Source organism: Myodes glareolus, chromosome 12, assembly GCF_982192425.1.
Source record: "Myodes glareolus chromosome 12, mMyoGla1.1, whole genome shotgun sequence".
Taxonomy (NCBI): Eukaryota; Metazoa; Chordata; class Mammalia; order Rodentia; family Cricetidae; genus Myodes; species Myodes glareolus.
In genome coordinates, this window is record NC_142037.1 from 59095707 (window position 1) to 59111754 (window position 16048).

Below are 16048 nucleotides of genomic sequence, written 5' to 3' on the forward strand. Positions count from 1 at the left end.
AGATATCACAGTATTATAAGCGTTTGCTTTACAGAATTCTTCCTGAACCTGCAGCTTCCAGGAGCACAGAACCAGAACCAATAGTACAAAGAAGAAGCTACCACAGATTTCAAGTAAACACATTCTCAGTTAAGTTACTGGCAATGGTACTCTAAAAAGTTCCTACTTTCACTTTCACACATCTTTGTTTAGTTTTACATCATACCTTAGTACATGTTTTTAAGGTTTTCAGTTGCTTTCTGTACTAAATTAGGTAGTATGAAAATATCAGAGGTATAAATATTTTTCAATCCTGTTAACCACAAAAAATTACTATTGATTCTGTTAAAATAAATTGGCAAATCTTTATTCAAGTGTGGATATGGTGGTTTGTGCTTAGTGTGTTTTATGTAAAGGTTTAAGGTATAAATATAAATACAATGAGAAATTTTTAAAGAATTAAAATGTAGGCTCTCTGTCATATAAAATAGTTATACACTGTTCATCACTCTAAATTTCTGTTCTGAAAATATTATAAAAGTAATAAATACAAATTGAAATATTCCATGGTAATACTTGTGTTGGATAGGATTTCTAGAATTAAAATTTTAACAGGTATACTTATTTAACATATAAATTTACCCCACTGAGATTATTAAACAATGGTCTTAAATTTTAACATATTCTCAACTATTAAAGTTGTTTACTACTTATGAGTAACGTAATACAAATACTTGCCAAAAAAATTCTTGTCTAATGATGACAAGCATTAGGTTACAATAAATTTTAATAGCTAATATACAAGCTAGCACTGTATATACATAAATTTAATAATAAATACATCAAATATAAGATTCTTAGTTTTCTTAAAATACATACCTTAAAAAGTCAAAGACAACGTATGTAGCCAATGACTTTCCTAGTGTCAACACTAAGTGACATCACTGCAGATGGCATAAAATGTTGATTATTTGTTTTCTTTTACTAACAGAAACTGGGCTTGCAAGTGACTTAGAGAACACAGCAATGTAAGTAAGGCTGGTTGCCCAAACTTTAACTTCTCCTTTTAAGTTAATTAAGTGCTGTAACCATTAGTACATATTGCCTTAAAATATCTTCAATGTCTTCTTCATCCTTTTCTTTTCGTTTTTACTAGAAGTTACTCCAATAGAAACAGTCTTGAGGGAATAGTAAGCTTCCATACTAGCAGATATTGTATTTAAAGACAATTAATTAGTATAGCTAATAATATAAAACACTAACAATATTGGTTAAAAATCTGCTTAACTTGCAAACAGACATTTCAATTCATTACTCTTCTTCAATGTAATGTCTTACGTAGAATAAAGTGATTAATTTCTAATTCATGTGTGTTTAGAATTAAGTACAATTTCAGTGAGATCAATATAATAGTGGGTCTACTTTCATCTCTCCATTTTCTCTCCTTCAGCGCACCTGGCTGAGCTTTGAACAGATAGCTACTCTATTACTCACTAAGAAGTCAACAGACAGCCAAGACTGCATGAACAGATTTAGGACATTTTCTCTTGGGATTATCAGTAGGGAGCAGACAGGCAATGGATGTCTCTGGATCCAATCGAATACATAAAGGGAAAATACTGCGATTGTTTTCTTGTTTCTCTTGTATCCGAGATCAAAGTAAACTCAAGCATAAATCTCATGATGTGGAAAAAAACCTCTGGAGAGAAAATAAGGCATTGAGAGATGAAAACAAGGCTCTGAGAACAGACAACAAATTCCTCTGGGGGGAAAACAAAGCCTTAGGAAGAGAAAATAAAACATTTCGAACGGACAATCAATTCATCAGGGAAAGGAATCATATCCTAAGGCAACAGAACCAGCTACTCTGGAAAGTGAAAAGGTTGATTTTAGAGAGCCCAAAACTCTCCAAGGAAGAACTCAGTGCCTTGAATACAGAACGAATGTCCTACTGGCAACACAATCGAGCCATGGAGGCTCAGATCATAGCTCTCAGGCAGCAAGAGAAAGCATTCCAGAATGAGGCAAAGGCTCTCCATGAGGAGATCAAATCCCTGCACGAAGAGACCAAGGCTCTCCAGCATAAGGAGAGGGCTCTCAGAATGGAAGAGAAAGCTCTGATGAGGGATGAAGTGGCTGCGGAGCTGAAGGAGGCGCTGAAAAAAGAGGGAGCTGCGTTGGAGATGGAAGAGCAGGCCTTGTGGAAGGAAGAGCAGGCTCTTCGGGAGGAGAACAAGGCACTGAGAGAAGAGCATGAGGCTCTACAGGATGAGGAAGTCTCCCTGCAGGAAGAGGCGAAGATCCTGCAAGAGTGGAATAATATTCTTCAGGGGAAGATCACAAGCAACCTCCCAGGGCGAATACACAAAGATGACCCGGATAAGTGTGACCTAAGAATGTAACAACGATGCCCTGGTCATCATCGTCGTTCCAGAGCATACAACTAGAATTCGAAGGAGATACATCATTGTCAGGAGCCTTAAAGATTAAAGTTCTCGATGTTTGATCCTGGAAACTAAATAAAGAACTAAGAATTGAACAAAAATATTTGGTTCCTTAGTTTTCTCTGAGTTACAGGTAATTGCTGGTAGCATGAATCAAACATTTAATACATTTAATGTACAAGTCAGATTTGTCCTTTGAGAGAATTTTGATGAATATGATTGTAAGAAACTTATAGAAGGTGTTTTCCTTAAAACCTGTTTTTTCTTTTGTTTTGTTTTTATTTTTGGGGGGGGAGTCGTTTTGTTTTATTTTTTGAAACTGGGTTTCTCTGTGGCTTCGGAGCCTCTCCAGGATGAGCCATCACTATTAGTAATCCCAGCAATTGGGGAAAAAGAGGATCAGGGTTCAAGGTTGTCCTTGCCTACTACATAGTGATTTCAAGGCTGTCCTGGGTTCCATCAGACCTTGTCTCCATAAACAAAGCAGCAATAGTTTTCAATATTAATTTATAAATTAAATTATGGGTAAGAAATAAAAATGTGTACAATTTCTATACTAAAGAATATTTTTTCTGCCTCTTCGTACTAAATTCATGTTGAGTAAAGAATTTTACTTCTCATGTTAAAGAATTTAAGTTTTGTATTCGTACAAAAGGCATTAATGTTCAGTTTCCCCACATTTTAATTCACTGTAAAACATAATAGTTTCTATTAAATATATATGAAATATCTTGTCTCTTATTGTTTTCTCAGGAACTGGAAATTTAATAAAATTATAAAAAGGGAACACATTTATGCTTCCATGTCCGCTTATAAAAATTTCTAAGTAAAAATTACATCTAATCTTTACCTGTCTGTATTGTCCTCTTTGGAAAATTTTACCAGTTAAAAATAAGACAATACTTCTAATTTAACATCCCATAGACTGTTAATGAACATTTTCTCAAACACATCACTTCATATCTTATGCAACTTATCTCTCTAAAATCTCACTGGACACTTTTTCTACCGTATTTTGTTTACAAATATGTGATCCGACTTTGGAGAAAGCCATAATATGACATGGGATTTAGACATGTGTTTATCGGATTTTGTAATCAATTTAGAACCAAGAAGAAAAAACTATAATAAAGTTACCATTAGTTCTACCTCAAAAGATGCTGAAAAATACCTGAAAGCCAACTTTAGAAATCTAGACCGAAGTAGATATGCTTCTCTATAGCCTATATATTCTTACATGCTGTTCCTCACAGACAAGAGCCATAGTGCTTTAAAACACCTTAGAACCTGTTGATGAAGGCGGGAGCCATGTTATCTACGCGGGAACTGTTACCAAGGGCTTCTCTCTGTCATGAATCTCTCATTGTTGTATCACAGTTAAAGAGCAACAGTTCACTGGAGGGTGAAGTACTGACAGGGAAGCTTAAACTTTTACCAACAGTCATCAACCTTACACAGGCGAGGATATCTATAAACGGATCAGAATAAAAAGGATTGAGGTTATAAGAAATTTCTGTGATAGGAGTATTTTGGACCTTTCTCTTTTTTTTTAAACTCAGTTTGTATTTCTAGAATGTGAACTTTGTAGATGATAGCAACTTATCCCATGTCAAAGCTGTTGGGAATGCTGGTCGAACATATTTCGTTTTCTCAGTCTCTCTTCTTGTGCTGCATCCTTGCATGACTCCAGGCATGGGCCTGACTACAGTAGTAAGGCAAGGAAGAAAAGTCAGAAAGATGAACAAAAAAGTTAGTATTGAGTGAACTAGTTTCTGATAGAAAGCAGTACTACCCTTGAAGCTTAGCATGTTGATTATACACAATTAAACAGTGTGAAAAGCGGTTGCATACAAGTGAATAAGAAGATGGTGTTATTACACAAAGACAAACAAGGAGTCATAATTTATGGTATTCAGCTTGATCATCATATTAGTACTTTATTTTTAGGCAGCAGTCATCAAGCATGAAACATACCAAGAATAGAGTTGTGAAGAAGTTTTTTGGACACATTGTCCACATTGACCAGCCTTCAAGGAAGACTTTGCACCTCCTTGAAACCGAGGCAGGGGAGTTCGTCACTAGGCTTAGACCGTGTAAAACAGCACACACTCTCTCAGGACTTCACTCTGGGTGTTCCATTTTCCTCACCCTTAGAATATAAATAGTACATTCTCTAAGTTACAAATTATATATTTCATGAATCTTTTAGGCAACTTCTGTAAATTTAATACCTTATTGTACTATCAGATACTAACCAAAATCTTCTGCTAAAATTTCATCTGTTGGCTATGATCAGTGCAAGTTCATTCTGTATATTCAGTGGAAACTAAACAATAAATGTTCCTTTTCTTTATCATTTCTAGAAGGATTGGTTACAGATAATCAAATGTTCCCATTGTTATTGTTCTGAAACAAGACCAATACAATGTCATCAGCTTGAAGAGATACTAGTTGCTACCAACAGCTTAGAAATGATAGATCAACTAAATTCTTTAAGGGACCATAATTGCCGGGATGTTTGGTTCACACCTTTAATCCCAGAACTCTGGAGGCAGAGGCAGGCAGATCTCTCTGAGTTCAATGTCAGTCTGCTCCACAGAAGGAGTTCCAGGACAGGCTCCAAAGTTACACAGAGGAACCAAAAGACCATAATGTCTAAATTCAGTTATGAAGCTACCTCTACCTATTACTTATGGTGAAGATTTCCATCCTTCTCCATCTTTTTGTACTCCATTATGCTACCATATCACCACACACTTTCTTTTTCTTTTCTGATTTCCACATCATCTAAGACTTCAACATTTTAAGTTCCCTTCTGAAATGTTTCTTCAATCTTCTCACCCTGTGCTACGATTTGAATGCAAAATTTCCTCCATAGAATCATGGATTGAATATTTGTTTTCCAACGGATGTAATTTTTGAAATCAAGGAACCTTTGGAAATGGGGACATAGCTGGCAGAAGCAGCTCACTTGGTCAAATTGACTCCTGGATTCCTGCTTGCACACTTTGCTTTCCCGTTTTACTGCAGTGAACTTAGCTCTTGATCCACACTTTCCCAGTCATAACTGACTCAAACTGTTGGATTTATTACTAAAATAGATCCTTCCTCCATAAATCTGTCTGGTATTTTCATCACACTTTGATGGTATCACCAGGTAGTTTTCTTCTCTGTTGAAGGTTGGGCAAAGTCAAGCTGGGTTACACCTGTTTCCCTCTCACAGTATTTCTGATAATTTCCTATGTTTTCTCTGAGGATGACACAGCTTCCACTAAAGCACATGATATTAGATTTTACCATTTTCTATCCTGCATATTAAGTCATCTTCAGACGTTCTGTTAAATCATTCAGATGATCTAATCTTTGTAATCTGAATAGGAGTATCTTTCTGCAACTTTTCTCTTTTCTGACTTTTCAGATTTCAGGTCATTTGGGTAATTCCTCCATCAATATGCTATCCACCATCGTTTATTAATTTTATATAAAAGCATTTACTCCCTACCCACTTTAAAATATTTGTGGTTTTCAAGCACATTAATGTAGAAATATGGATTACTTTGTTCATCCTTCTAATTTATTTTCTTCACTTAGCCAACTATGGTAGGATCAAGCTTATTTCAACATCAGTCTTGTTATAATTTACAACTGGACGCTCTGTGAGAAAGAGGTCCTGCGACAGGCCTCCCAGTATTTAATTACAGGAAAGGGAATGGGAAAAGGGAGAAGAGGAAGTGGGGGGGGGGAGACCCGCCTCTGCATACAGGAGCAGCACAAGAGAAGAGAGAGGCTGAGAGGGGAGTGCAAGGGAGGGAGGGCAGAAGGCAGGAAGGGAAGGCTTGAGAGACAGAGGAAGGGAAAGAGGAAAGGAGAGCCATAGAAATAGGTAGAGGAGAGAAAAAAAAGGCCCACCTTTTAAAAGGGAAGATAGTGAACGCTATATGGTCTTAATGGCTGCAGACGAGGATGTGTCCTGTCAGGACCCTAAATACAGGCCAGTACAGATGCCTGAATACTAACAAGATTCATTTGATAACTGCTCCTTCTCCTTACTCTCATTTCTTACCTGCATTTCTGGTAAAATATAATGCCTGGAAATTAAACTTGTATTATATTCTGTTATTTAGCTTTTGTTTTTTTCTTCCTTGACTCATTCTGTATTGCACAGAAAAGTATGTTATGCTGACTTTCTTTTGACAGTATGCATGCCTTGAATTATCAGAGCAGATGAAACTTGCTGAAAGTGTCCCCATGATTAGCTCAAATACAGTAGCATAATCTAGAACTGAAAGACTCCAAATGTATTTGTAAGCCCCCTCAACCCTAAGATATTTTTCTACAACCTTACACTCACTCTCTCTTGGAAACGGGACAGTCGCCCCCCCCCCCCACACACACACACACACTCACATGCTGGACTGCTCATCCTTCTGTGTCCTTGTGAATAATCTTCAAACATAACTCCATTCTGGGAATTAAGGCAGAGACAACCCACAGATGTTGACTCAGTTTCTGATGTTTGATTTAGTCACCAGAACAAGGTCAGGATGGCCCACAGATGCTCCCCTTATCTCACCTGACCACGCAGCTATTCTCCTGCCCTGGAATAGACCAACCACTGTTAGTGACCTTTTAAATAAGCCAATCCAATAAGTTGGAAAACAACCTACAGGTTCCCCCCTTGTGTCTGTGGCTTTTTGATTTAAAAGATGGACTGTAACAGCTATCAGATGTCCTTCATATCCCGAACCTGAAGGGCCCTGTCGTGACAGAACAAAAATCCTCTTGCTTTTGCATCATTTGTGATTATGGGACTGTGTCTGGACCAACTCCTTTCTGATGTTTGGACTTCTAGTCCAACAGAACTATCTATGTTAATACTTAAAGAACTATCCACTAAAATACAGTTTACCTTAACAGATATCTTGAGTATCATTACAATCCTCATTTTACAACAATAAAATCAATCACACAAAAAAACTACCTTTCAGAAAATAATAAAATTGGTTTATTTCAAAGAACAGATATTAAATCATAAGGATTTGCTAGCACTTTGTTCTCTTCACATGTACAATATGCTTCCTCTAAACAAAATATTGAATTATAGTATTATGTAGACTGAAAAGTTTTAAATGTATTGTTAGGGATATTTTGTAAGATGAGCCTCTATCAACCTAACTAATTCCAGTCAGACCAAATTAGAACGAATAAAAGAAGCCCATGTTTAGTGCATACTCCTAGGTGGCACTTGGAAAGCATGGTGATGGGAAGAGAGAGAAGGAGAGACCATGCAAAACCCAGAGACCACATGTTCATTCTCTAGTGGGGCAGCCTAAATAGCCTGTGGTAGTGGGCCTGACCTATCTGAGTAGGGTTCACTGCTTCGCGGACTTTCTTTTCTTTTCTTTTTTATTTTTCCATTCAATTATTTACTCTTCCTTCCCTCCTCCCAATCCCCTCCCCCTTCCCCCACTCCACCCTCCTCTGTCCCCCACCCTGCTTGAGAGAGGGCAGGGAATCCTGCCCTGTGAGAAGTCCAAGGCCCTCCCCACAACATTCAGGTCTAGGGAGCTGTGCATCCATATAGACTAGGGTCCCCCAAAGCCAGAACTTGCCATAAAAACAAGTCCCAGTGCCTTTATCAATGGCTTCTCAGTCAGCCCCCAACATCCCCTTGCCATATAATAATCAAAACACAAAACATACATAATAAAGAAAGAATATTAAGAGCTGAAAAGGAAAAAAGGTCAAGTGACTTATAAAGGTAAACCTATCAGAATTACACCTGACTTCTCTATGGAAACCATGAAAGCCAGAAGGTCTTGGATAGATGTGCTGCAAAAACTAAGAGACCATGGATGCAAGCCCAGACTACTATATTCAGCCAAGCTTTTGTTCACCATCATTGGAGAAAACAAAATATTCCAGGATAAAAACAAATTTAAACAATATGTAGCCACAAATCCAGCCTTACAGAAAGTAAAAGAAGGAAAGTCACAACCCAAGGAACCCAACAATGCCCACAATTGGCAGGCTTTCTTGACTCTCTGTGGGAGATGGAGTTTGGATGGTGGCAACTCGGAGGAGGAGAGGGCTTCCAAAGATGCTGGGGGCTAGGATGAGGCTCCCAACTTTATATATCTTTTTAAATTTCATATCTTTTCTCTTTTGTTTACTTCATTATTATTAAATAGTTACCATTTTAAAGAACATTATTTTGTTCAGAAAGCAGACAGGAAGAACAACAGCCCTCGAAAAGAGGTTGAAACATAGCAAATGTATAAACTATGTTGTCAGGAAATGATTCATCTTCCTCGGAATTCAAATTTATCTATATTAACTTAGAGACCTTAATTAATCTCTGTTGAGGTAGACTTTTTCTATGAGACTATACATAATACTTTATTTGTCTGTAAATTATATCCAGTTATCAAGAAAAATTACTATTCCTATTTCTTCAAGCATAGAAATTAAATGTAGAAATAGAAATGATTTCTGAAAAAAATTAAAAATTTACAGCAAAGAGCATAAAATTAAGCTTCAAACAGAGATTTGAGTTAACGGAATATAAACATAACCCTTGGCTAATTCATAACAATTTCATATAAATACACATTGCGTGTAAAATCCTTGATTTATTTGTTATAATTTATTTTATGTGCAGGCACATTTTTCCCATGAGCCACACGCAGTCTAGTGCCCTGGGGAGGTGGGAGAGAGTGACTGATCTCCAGGGTTCAAGGTTATATATGGCAGTAAGACACTGGGTGGGTTGCTGAGAATGGAGGCATGGTCCTCAGAAAGAATATCCAGCTTCCTTAATCCCTGAGCCATCTCTTCCACTACAGTGAAAGTGTTCACACCTTTGTAAGGTTTTGATTTTTCAGCTTGTTTGCTAACAGTGCCTTCTTGTTCAACATGTTTAGGTACTATTTTTTTTTAATATTTTAGTGTTTTCATATACATGGTTTTAAATTTTTTTTGAAAAGTACAATATACTATACTATAATGTACTATACTGTACTATACAAAACAAAAGCTAACAGATTGAAATTGGAAGGAACAAAACAAAATCAAACAAAAAACATAAAGAAAGAGTCCAAGAGTTTGCTCAATAAACAGAAATCCACTTGTTGTATCAAGAATCTCATAAAAGCACTTAACTGGAAGCCATGATATATACAAAAAGGACCTGCAGAGTAAAAGAGAGAATAATTACACACACACACACAATATATATATATATATATATATATATATATATATATATATATAGTAATAGACAATTTTATATATTATTTCTAAAAATTGCAGTACATTATTACTTATATATTATATTACAATATAAACAGAAAGTTTTAAAAAATGAAAAAAGTAAAAACCCTGACATACCACTGTGAAACAAGGAAACTGCAGAGACGCTACTGAGCCACGTTTTGATGGCCATCTAGTGCTAGGCTTGCAGCTTACTTTGAAGAATAGCTCCTTCCCCCATGGTACTTCTTTGAAGAAAACTGAATTTCCATTCCCAAGTGTTTAGCAATTGGATATTGTTGCAGAGTTTGGCTTAAGAATGTAGGGCCACTTCTGCTGGTGATACAGTCCTGTCTGTGGCAGAACCATGCAGAGCTGTGCATACTGCCTCAATTCTGTGTGTTTATATGTACATGGACCATGTTGAATTAGAAAGTCATGTTCCTCGTGTTCATGTTCTCCATACTCTCTGGCTCTTACACTTTTTCTATTTCATCTTTTCAATAATGTCCTTGCCCTGATTGTAAAGATTTGTTAGAGAACTCCAGTTCAGGGCTGAGTGTTCCAAAATCTCTCACTCCACCTGAGTACTATTCAGTGGACTTCGTTTATTTCCATCTTGATAACAAACAAGTTGCGCTACATTCAACAAACTTAATTTAACTACTTTAAATATCAACTCTTAAAAGAGAAATGCTTATTCTTCTATTTCGTCAAGGAAATTAACAAAAACTTCTCATTATTTATATATGTAATTTTAAAAATATATGATTATTAATAATAATAATAATACTTAGTAATCAACAACTTAGCCTGTTTTGGTACCCACATATTAATCATTATTCACAGAAAATTATAAAGTGGCATTTGCCACTAGGGAATGTTGGAGAATACAGACATACATTTCAACCAGGAAATATTAGAAATATATATCTTCATAAGGAGAAATATCCAATTAAAATAATTATATAGAAGTTAGCCTTACATATGTTGCTCAAAAAAAAAAAAAACCTTTGTCTTTCCTGGAAAAACAAGTTCTCTAGTTTGTTAGATTTTCTGTAATATTTTATTCATTCTGTCCATGAACAATAATTGCTATTTCTTATGATTATCTTGAGTTATTTATGATGTCAGAAAATAAACTATATTGTAACTATATTTTTGACAAAAATTATGCAAGAATGTTAATAATTAGGCAGAATGAATATATATGTGATTATATATATTATTAAGGTGTCAACGGTGTTTAAGAATAGGTTGAATATATGTGTATATCATATATTTTTTTAAACACCGTTGATAACTTAAACTCACTTCTGATTAGAGTCTCATATTTTAGGACCTCACATCCTTATGTATTAAGAAAATATTGCTTAGCTTACTTCACATCAAGATACTAAATAATTTCATGAATAAAACAGTAAAGTTTGACTAGTTTGATATTCCTTATATCCTTGAATATTGACTAATTTCAGGTAGTCTAATATCAACTATCACTACAAATAATCATAAGAATAATTTACATATGATATGGGGGTCCTGATTTTCATTATAGAGACAAAAAATAATAATTATGATAAAGCAAGACATTATTTCCAAAATTTTCATTTTATTAATATTTATTTTTACTTATCCATATCACATCTTAACAATAACATATTCCATTTTATTATGACTCTTTAAAATCAAATTTACATATGATTTCCCTCATTGCAAATGAAGGAAAGTAAGTAGAAAATGTCAGGCTAAAGAGAAAATTAAGAATACATGATGAGTTATTTATGTTCAGAATACTAACCATATGTTTAGCAACTTGATAAGAAGGACAGCAATCCTAAGAAAATAGTTCATTAAGGATCTCTAAGGTGACTAAATTCCCAAATATTGTTTATAAATGTTTATTTACATTTAAAAGGTAGTATTCTACAGAGATTTCATTGGTATAGATCTTGGTTTATTGATAGAAATTTAAGGTCAATTTTGTTACTGTGTATATATATTTCTGATCATGATTAAGGTATTACATTACATTAGTAATGTAACATATAATTAAAAATATAGATAAATAGATAATCATTTATAATAGTCAAACTTTTAGTCATGTTAATTAGGTTTTCTAGATATATAAAGATATATTTCAATTAGGTATTCTTCAAATCTTTCATAGACCTTCAAAATATGACATTTAAAATATTTTAAGAACTTAGGACTTATCATGACATGAGACACATTTGCTCTGGCTGCACCAATCTATTTCAAGAGGATGATGGGCATTGAAGAGGCTCCTTATGAAGTTGTTTAGCCATTTGGGCAAAAAACTGCTCTTTCCTGGACTGCTTGATGAACTGGATATGCAGGACCCACAGAAAAATGACTGCTGAACTTGCCTAAAGGTGAGACTGTCATTCAGGGTTCGTTCTTCATAGAAGAATCTGCTCAACATCCTGCAGGACACAGAAAAATATGACTGACAAACTGCCAATATAGGTGAAACTGTCTTTAAAATTTCCTGCTTCATGTAAAAGTCTGACAGAAACTATGGGCCTGTAGTCTAAATATGGATGATGCAATGGTACAGAAGAACTTTGAATGACTGTTCAGACAGCAAGATGTCTCTGTCAGTTCTAGAGTTTTGGAAGTTGCTCAAAATGCATTTCCTATTAACTTGGGTAATATTATATACTTTTAGAGTTTTGATGGAGTTAAAGAATTTATAGTTATAGTTTTCCTTAGTTATGATAAAAGATAAAGTAGCTATAAATATTGTAACAATAATTCTTTCTTAATACCTGATGTGTTATATGTAATTTTGCTATATTAACGTTAAAGCCCTTTTTTATTTAAACAAAAAAAAAAGAGTAGTTGATGTAGGATTCCCATCTGTATGTTGTGATTACCATTAATGAATAAAGAAACTGTCTTGGGCCTGCCCAGGAAATAAAGGTAGGTGGGTAAAAGTAGACTAAATGCTAGGAGAAAGAAAGAGAAGTTAAGGAGAAGCCATGTAGCCCTGTCAGTCATAGACTCTGGAACTTTTTCCAGTAAACTACAGCCATGTGACAATAAACAGATTAATAAAAATGGGTTAAATTAGTATGTAAGTGTTAGAAAATAAGAAGCTAGAACTAATGAGCCAAGCAGTGGTTTAAGTAGCACAGTTTCTGTGTGATTAATTTGGGAGTCTGGGCAGCTGGGAAATAAACAAGTGGCCTCCTCTAGTATTGGTACATTTTTAGCAAACTAAACAAATATTAGTGTTGTCAGAAATCACAGTCTTTATATTGAAGGAATCATGACAAAAAGATAGTCAATTGAAATGGAAGACCCAAAAGTAGAACTAATTGGATACACAAATAAAAATAGATTTTTTTCATTTTCTCTCAAAGTAAAGTAGCAATCATGATTCACACAACTTTTATATCATTTTAATTCTGGAAAAGTCAAAAAAGAGATAAGGCGACAATATTAAAATCTAGCATACAGTAGATTCATACTTTCTCCATTTTTTCTTTTTTAAACTATAGGATGTGTATTTGAGACTTCTATAAATCTATCATCCTTATGAATTTCTATATCTATGTTTGTACTATATAGCACATTGTTTTATAAAATGTGTTATTACATAGAAGAAATGAATGATTATCAGTTCAAAAATTTATATTCCAATGAAAATCATTTGCATTTGACAAAAAGGGTTAGGGCTTAAGTTAACTGTATAACATAAAGGCAAGATAAGCATTATCCAAAAGTTTTCTCCAACCCATTTTCATTAGCCCTAGCGAATGAACTTTGAAATTTTATACTTTACAATTATATCCATATATTTCATGACTCTATATTGATCCAGAACTTTGTTTATGATAGGCAATCACGCTACTAACTGAGCTACATTTCAAACCCTCATTTAGCTCTAATTACATTTTAAATATTTGTTCTTCATGGACAGTAACATTGCAATGCACTGACAATGAGGATTTCCACATAGGAATTTTGTGGAGACACAATTTAGCCAATTACACTGAAATGACATAAACGAGATAATGATATGTCAACTGAGATGCATCAGTGGAAAGATGTAGAAAATTTATAATCTATATTTGGAATGGCTAATCTATTTATAACTTGAAAAAAAGAAAACCCTTCAATGAAACTGTTAGTTTTATCAAATAGGGTAAACAAACGTTTAGGGAGAAAAGATTAATATCCTCCCCCCTCACTGTCTCCTAAAAAGACAATGATCATTCCAGAAACATTACGAAGAAGGAATATAAGTGGTAAAGGATCATATAGAAATGTTTCATTCTTGACCAACAATGGTATCTTTGGTATCTCCTGAAAAATGACATGTAGTACAGTTAAGACTTGGTCAAGTTAGATTTTCTCAGAGAATTCATCTATAGAGAGTGATGGTATATTTTATATATTTTCCATCTGGTCCTGTGGATACCTATTGGTATCTACTACAGAAAAAAAAATATTTCAAGCCAGCAGGAGGAAATAGTATTTCACTTCTGGGAACTGGAAAAACATGTCTGTCAAAATTACTCCTAGATTCTCAGATGTCTATAGTGATAGCAACAGGGAATATGCCAAGGTGGCAGCAGGAGATTCAAGCTTCCAGCCTGTTAAAGAATGCCTGCACTTTTCTGGGCTGTAGATAGTCCTATGAGGAAAGATCCTGAGCTCACTGGCAGCTACCATCGTTGCAGTTATTCAAGGCAATTAATTTGTAATTTTGAGATACAGACACAGATATCTTCATAGTTGCAGGGCAGAATGATCAAACAGTGCTAATGATGGAAATCCCACTGATACAAATACTATGAACTAAGAATATAGAACATGGGATCCTGTGACAATCACAGATATACTGTCACTTAATGATACTATGAACCAGGTCTCTCCATCATAACCTTGGGTTTTGTCCCATAAAGTTGCTTTCCAAACTCTTCCATGACCTAGCTCTAACGATAGTGAATATTAATATAAGGACTTATGCTAAGACTTTATAATGGTGCTGTGGAAATTTTCATTGTGCCTAGATATTAACTTTTGTTAATTAACCACGATCACCTTAAAATTATTGTTATTTTCCTCAAATTTTATATTTTCAAAGCTTATTTTTAACTCTAGATAAGTTTTTTCCTAAGTAATTTATTACTCAATATTGTTTGACACTTTGGCACAATTGAACACAGCACAATTACTACATAAATACATGCAAATAGTACAAAGAGAGCACACATATCTAATTTATAGTATATTTTGCATTTATTGTCACAACAATAAAAATAAAAATAAAAATAAAATGAAGAAACAAGCAAATTTATCTTAAATGCATTTAAGTATGAAGTAAATTGAAGAATAAGTATAAAATATATCTTTAGTGTCGTTGTAGAGTTGCAGCTGAATTCCTGAGAGTACAAGATTCCCAGCGGATTTCCACTAAGAATGGTTTAATTCTGTATCAGTCACAGCTCTGACTCAGGCAGAAAAAAAAATATTCTTTTCAATACCCTTTGCGCAAGTTGTTAGTGAACATATTAGTTAATGACCTGAAGGCAAATCTCTGACAATGTGATTTTGTGCTAATTGTGTGGAAAAATATTTCTAGCTTTTAAAAACGCAGCAGTCTGGGTGGCTATAGGGAATTTATCTTCCCTGTTTGAGCTCCTCTATTCAACCTTCCTCAAGGGCACTCAATCATACCAAATGAGTCATCCAGCATTCACATCATGTGTGAAATCAAGGAAAACCCTCAAGATTCAATGTCATGGATTAGATGCTGTCAGTCTGTTTGCATTCAAGAGGCATTACAATGAAAAATAAGATAAAATTATTTGGAATAAGCACATGCATATTTTTGCATCTCATCTGTTTTGGATATAATATTATTTTGTCACTCAAAAAACCCATTTTAAGTTTATCATCCTTAACATATTTTTAATTATTAATGAAATGAATGAATGCTCCTTAAGACCATTTATTATTGGAAGACTACTGATATACAGACTTTATCAAAAGAATATTTATATAGTTATGTTAAGATACGAAACTAAAACACAACACGCACACATGCACACACATGGATATTTGCTATTGAATTTATTATGACTTTAAAAGCTTATTGAAATATTGTTGAATCTTTCAATCCACTACTAAGAAATATAATGGATATAAAATTATACATTAAACACATACATCTTAGTTAAAATGAACCTAGTTGCTATGGGTAACCTACTTTAAAAAACTAACAAAATGAACAAACAAAAAGAAAACAATAAAAATACTGAGTAATATCCTAATCCTATTATATACTGTATATTATATAATATTAATCAAGATGTGTATATAAGTTTGAACACTAAATTGGC

At 34.3% G+C, this 16048-nt stretch overlaps 1 protein-coding gene across 1 annotated transcript; it reads left to right on the forward strand.

The window, feature by feature from the left end:
- The first annotated feature begins 1426 nt into the window (after window positions 1–1426).
- LOC125392351 (uncharacterized) lies at window positions 1427–2523 on the forward strand. The gene has a single exon (XM_048422129.3). It carries the CDS (start codon window positions 1557–1559, stop codon window positions 2379–2381), a length of 825 nt encoding a protein of 274 aa, XP_048278086.3. The 5' UTR covers window positions 1427–1556; the 3' UTR covers window positions 2382–2523.
- The last annotated feature ends 13525 nt before the right edge of the window (window positions 2524–16048 follow it).

Bases quoted from the DNA above. Each gene is read 5' to 3' on its own strand.
- LOC125392351 (XM_048422129.3), top strand. From the start codon at position 1,557: ATGGATGTCTCTGGATCCAATCGAATACATAAAGGGAAAATACTGCGA.